Source organism: Porites lutea, chromosome 13 (genome assembly GCF_958299795.1).
Source record: "Porites lutea chromosome 13, jaPorLute2.1, whole genome shotgun sequence".
NCBI classification, from domain to species: Eukaryota; Metazoa; Cnidaria; class Anthozoa; order Scleractinia; family Poritidae; genus Porites; species Porites lutea.
In genome coordinates this window covers 5607025-5613069 of record NC_133213.1, presented here as the reverse complement: position 1 = coordinate 5613069, position 6045 = coordinate 5607025, and the positions used below count along the sequence as shown (strand labels likewise).

At 39.0% G+C, this 6045-nt stretch overlaps 1 protein-coding gene across 1 annotated transcript in view; it reads right to left on the bottom strand.

Moving 5' to 3' along the window:
- The window catches only part of LOC140923388 (uncharacterized), a 4409-nt gene extending 235 nt beyond the window's left edge, over window positions 1–4174 (bottom strand). The window contains exons 1-2 of the mRNA XM_073373477.1: window positions 3512–4174; window positions 1–687 (exon numbers count right to left, since the gene is read on the bottom strand). The exon at window positions 1–687 is cut by the window's left edge and continues 235 nt beyond it. Of these exons, the coding sequence (XP_073229578.1) occupies window positions 1–687; window positions 3512–4055 (1231 nt within the window). The 5' untranslated portion in view covers window positions 4056–4174. The remainder of the gene's footprint in view (window positions 688–3511) is intronic.
- Window positions 4175–6045: the final 1871 nt, after the last annotated feature.

Below are 6045 nucleotides of genomic sequence, written 5' to 3'. Positions count from 1 at the left end.
ATCCTGCGGTCAGAATGCCAGCGGTTTCTAGTATCGACGTCAGAGTGATACTGAATATCACGTGATGCGAGATGAACCTTCGTGCGATGATGTGATACGAGTTGGAGAAAATCATTCCACAAGCTGTACCCAGGATAAAGCACAACAACCAAATAACCCATACTTGGGAAATGAGTTGATACCAGGTTGCCAGTATAAGAAAGATCGTCTCAGCAAGAGGTAAAAGTGCCAGGACTGGGCCTGAATTAAAGAAGAATCCAGGAGAGACAGCGCGGAGCATGGAAATGAATGTTCGTCCCAGGAATTCGCCTACCATGGTGCTCAGGACGTAGTGTTCAAAATGTCCCCGGGGAACAAATTCCGGACCCACCCCTGCGCCCTCAAAGATAAGTGTGGAAAAAATCGCTGAGAGAATAATATACTCGCTAAAATAAACTAAGAACAACATTAGCATATGGTGAGATGAGTTCCACACGGTTCTAAGTCGCTCTTTCCAGCGTGGCGATAAGCGACAGTCTATTTCAAACTTGCGTTGTTGTATCCTAGGAAAGAATTCGGCAGTTTGGGAGTAGCGGAATAGATGAAGATTTCCCCTCGACGCAACGAATGTAAAGAGAAATATTGGCGGCCATATTGCTGATACTATAATGGCGGTTCTTGGATCCACAGTCGCCCAGACTGTCAACCCTGTGGAAATTAAACAGATTCACCAATGAGAATTGATTCAATATCTTGCCAAATCAACAATAAAAAGTAAGCTTACGCAACAGGACGGCAGAGGAAAGAAGACGGCAAACCTTGTGTGACAAGCGTGACAATAATTTTGTTTCAAAAACGTTTCCGCCGAACTTCACCCCTCTTTAAACAGGTCTTTTCGTAAAAGACTAGAAAGCATTAATGTAAGTGAAGATCACGACAAAACATGCAAGTAATAGCCCTGTCACGTTTGTCACACACGAGCGTTTTGCCGTTCTCTTTATCCTGCCGTCCTCTTACGTAAACTCACCTCTTGGACGGTTTAGTGTGCACGTGTAGTATCGTGATATATTTTTACGAGTCACGCTGTATTTTGGCCAGTCTTTAGGGCGAGTCAAAATACAAGAAACGAGTAGTGACAAGGAATAAGTTTACAACCATTAAATGGAATGAGTCTGCATTTGAACGCTTTTAAGTTTTTTTAAAAAAATTCTTGTTTTGAGCGCACGGCTTTTCCCGCCTTTTTTCCTGCGCTGGGCGAAAGCTGCGTTTAATACGACTTCTGATTGGTTTATCAGTCTATTAAACGAATTGTGACTGGTAAATAAGTCTCTTTAGAGACTGTTTACTCGAATGCCGACTTTCATTCTCTTCAGGAGAAGTAAAAACACTTTGTACACGCAAACACGATGCAACAAGAATCTGATTCTATGTGGAGTTTACGATAGCTGAGATGTGGAAGGGTTTAGTCAGGTTGAGTTCTGCTCTTCGCTCTTTTCTTCGTGTCTTTGTAGCTTTGGCTATAGACATATTGTGTGCGAGTTCTTATTTTAAGAAGAATTTTACTCCTCCCGAATGTGCCTGAGAATGAAGGGTAAGAATACTTTTTCATGTTTTGTATGCAACCACTTCTGTCTGCTGGTCTGTTTATAGTAATTTTTCATAATGTATCATAATTTAGTTCACCTTTAAATAAATGTTGTACCTAATCGAGTTGGCTTTAGCATTATGATTTATACGACAAGTATATATTCACAAAGAGCCTTCCAGGCTCTATTACCAGCCGCTGTTCGGGAAGTGAGCCCGCGCTCCTTCCCCTGAAGCTGAAGCCGAGCTTATTAGTTCGGTACTTCGATAAACGACGTTTGTTTAGTTAATATCTTTTTCATAACTTTAGTTTACAGGAGCATTTCGTGTATGGGTTAAGGCACTAGGCAATGACTTCAGCACAGAATTGGCCTCAAACACCAATATCCTCGATATACCGTGTGGCACGAATTTTTTGCGGGTTCTAATTTTTGCGGTTTTTCCAGCGATCCGCGGAAATAAGTTCCTGCAAATAAAATTACCTCAAAAATTTTTCCCGCAAAAATTTACTCCAGATTAAATATTCTCTAACTTAAAATAAATTCGCTCCAAAAAAATGCAGTAGTAAGAAATCGTGTCTGTTCAATCACAACTCGTCTCCTTCATTCAGAAACAACGAAATATTGGCTTATTGCTAGAAAATATGTATTTTTATTGCACGTACTCAATAATGACAAAAATATTATCAATGCTGGCCAGTATTGGGTACTTTCTGAAAATCGCAAAAAATAATTCCCAGCAAGAAAAACCAATCTGTACTAATCGCAAAAATTAGGTCCAGCAAAACACAAAAAATCGGCAATCCGCAAAAATAAACTTCTGCAAAAATTTCGTGCCACACGGTATAGCCATTTACATGTCTTGCAAATCTTCATTTCTGATTGGCTGACGTACTCACGTAGAGAAAAATCGGGGTTCTCGGCAATAAGTTCTTTGTTGGGATTCACCAGAAAGTTTACTTATGTTGCAGTGAAATGCTAACATAGTTTTACTAGAACAGTTTGAAGGTCTATTTCGATTTCTATTCAGCGTTGACACTTGTTCCAGAGCTTGGCCACTTGTCAACAACCCGGCGATAGAAGTAGATGAAGATATCATTTCCTTCATATACATCTATCAGAAATAGACTAGTGTTAATAAATGAATAAAAAAATAAAAAATAAGTAAATAAAGATAAAAAAGAGTAATACTCAGCAACGAACAATTGCTGAGCTTATCCAAAATTTGAAATAGTTAAGTTTGTAAGTTTTGCACTTAGTGGCATAATAATCGGCAAAAATCTCACGGTGCTTTGACGTCTTTGTATTTTCTTCTGTTCATCAATATCAGGACACGATTCCTTATATTTGGCTCTATTGTTGGTTTTACGGTTCACTTACAAACAGGAAAAAATATAAATTCATGCCAGAGGAGAGAAAATATCTGTTTGTTGAAAGAAACCGCTTTGCGGACGTAATATTGAGTTTTAGGCCTCTAAAAGACTCCCAAATGCATATTTTAAGCAACTTACAAAGTTTTCAAAATTTAGCGCTGGATGAAAGCCTGAAATATGCATATTAAAAAATTAACAAAATTTTATCTGACTTAGTTGCATTTTATCAAGTTCGATTCAGTGGTGAGGTCTTCTCACAACCCACTGTAAGAAATGTTGGTGTAAAATACAATAGATAAAATAAAATGTTGCCAAGTCTAATCAGTAGCTATTGAGAAAATAAAAGTTAAAAGGAAGATAATAACGAGGGATTTGTTGATTTAGTTATGTACCTTTGGCCACTAAGTATAGAACCCATGGAAGAGTAAGTTAAATACAGTATTCAAGCAGTTTTTTCGAATTCAGCATAGCTTGTCGAAGATTGAGAACTTTACAAAAGGTGGAAGTATTATTGTAAGATCCAAATAAGATAATAAGGGAAAGAACAGAAATAATTTTTTTCTGGAGATATCTTACCTACATACAGACTAGCGCCCAAAACTCCTCCAACTCCAGTTCCGATTATGAACGAGCACAAGGCAACTTCTTCCAATTTTTTAGCGGCTTGCATAAATAAACTGACTTCACCAATTCCTGTTCCCACAGAAACCAGGCAAATCCCAGCAAAACGTCCTCCAATGTGTGTGATAAAAACCGCACACAACTGGCCCACAATAATAAAAGCTGACACGAGAAACATTCGGGCTACATGAGACACTTCTCTGAAACAGAGCGACGCAATCTTTAAAACAAGAGAAGGCGCTGTTAGCGCTATTATGACAAGTCCGGTCGCGTTATCTGTTCCTGCTAATACATCTTCAGCAGCAGAAACGAAAGTGATGAACGGTGCTGTCAGAGAAACCCCAAGGATAAAGAAAACCATTGAACAGTTAGGTGTCGTTTCTCGAGATCGTTTATTCCTCTCGTTAGCAGTCCAGATTTCTGGATGGCTTGTTTCACTGTCTGTGTCCGAAAACGAACTGCTGAATTCCTCTTCGCTAGTTGGTACTTCCGTCATCATTTTGTCTCCCTAGGTGTGTATTAACAGCTGGCAAGCTGTCTTCTTATTGTTGTTTAACACCCGTTTGTTCACTTCAGTTGACCATCTCAGCGAAATTAGAAACTGCCCTCAGCGCTCGGTTATTTTGTTTGCGTGTTGGGCAAAAATTTGCATGTAGACAATGCTCGCTGATATTTGTAAATGTGGTGTGTCAAGAGATTTCAAAACTATTGAAATGAAGTGGAGCGTAACTTAACGGTTACAACATCAGAAAAATAATCAATTTTCAAGTTTATTCTAACGTCTACGAGGAAATAATAGTTAAAATATTTCTTTGCATTGTAGAGCGATGATAAAGATACAAAGTTATCCAGCCCAGTGTTACCGTAATTTATACGTTTTAGCCTTTGAGAAAGTAAGATTTGTTCAAATTAGCTACCAGTTGGAACTTTAAACGTTGTGCTCTAGAGAATTTGTAATTAACATAATTAATGGTCTCGCCTCGTTGTGATGTTGCGCTAACAAACACTTAGCCAGGAGTTCGTGGTTCGATTTTAGGGAGCTTAACCCTTTAAGTCCCAATGGTGACCAACATCAATTTTCTCCTAACAATTTTTATACATTGTCAAGAGATAAAATTATGAGAATTAATAAAATGATCTCCAAAGAGAAACTGCCATGATCTTTTAGCAAATTCTCTCAACTAATTCTTGAAGGAAATGTATGGAGATCAGTTTGGAGATTTTGCATGTAGATATTGGGGCTTAAAGGGTTAAGGTTATACCGCATAGCTTTTGGCCAGCATGAAAACTCTACCGGATAGGGTTTCAGTTCACACAGAACAGTGATTTCGCCGAGATTTCTGTCACGGAGTGAAGCTGCGTCGCGCCCATCTTGAAAGTAGACCGGCGTCACGTACAGTAAAAACCCACATAAAAGAGCAAGTGGATTAAGAACACCCAGGCTGATATTCTCGGTTTTCAACCACTTGACAAGGCGGCCATGTTTGGAGTCAATAGAATAGAGTTTGTTCTCGAAGAATTTACATGAAAATAGAGTTTGGTTCCTAGAGGAGAGAAATGCTTTTGTTCTTGACCACCAACATGGCCGCCGTGACGTCACGTGCAAACCAGCAATTTGGTCAAAAAAGTACCATATACATATTAAGAACTCATTCAGCCTGAAACATGCAAATTGTTCGTACTATAAAAAAAATTGGCTGCCAGTTTGATTAGAATAACCTACTAGGGTACAGTACTAAGTAGATCAATGTACATGGAATGAGGGAGGGGGAGCTGGTGCATTTTGAATTTGCTTGACTTTTGCTAACTTTCGAGTTGTTTATCACTAGAACTGCTACCCCTCCCTCAATGAAATATTATTGCCTTGATTAATGCAGTTAAGGCTAATTCTATCCATTAACTATAACTAAAATGTTGTGCTTGCATATTGATTTCATCTGTTGGTAGTCTATGCAGTATTCAATTTAGAAACAATTTTAAGAACACCTTAAGAACATTTTCAGGCTGATTTTGTGTGTATGTAAATGTAAGGACAAAGTTAGCCTGAACCCCCAAACACGTGTGCTTTTATGCGGGTATTTACTGTATGGGATCGGTTCTGTACCACACTTCGTTCGGACCATTGAAGAGGTGAATGAGTAGGAAAAAGAACTGGGGCGTTTTCCATCTACCAAAAACTTTCGGAAACTTCCATGGAAAGGTCCACCGAGTGAAGATCGTGTTCAAATTGACACAAGTTCCATTCGTTTATGCTCTCGTCATCAAAATTCAAGATGGCACAGAGATCGTCGTGAATAGCGTGGAACTAGTGATTCCTTTTGCAAACTCCAACCTCGTCCCCAGGGCTTTTCCCACCCATTTTTTGAGGGAAAAGCCCTGGGGACGAGGTTGGTGCAAACTCATAAATGGAACATGCTTGGAAAATTTCCAACGGGAAAACAGGACTACCTTTTCAAAATTCCACTTATTCTCTGGAACTTTCCCGTGGA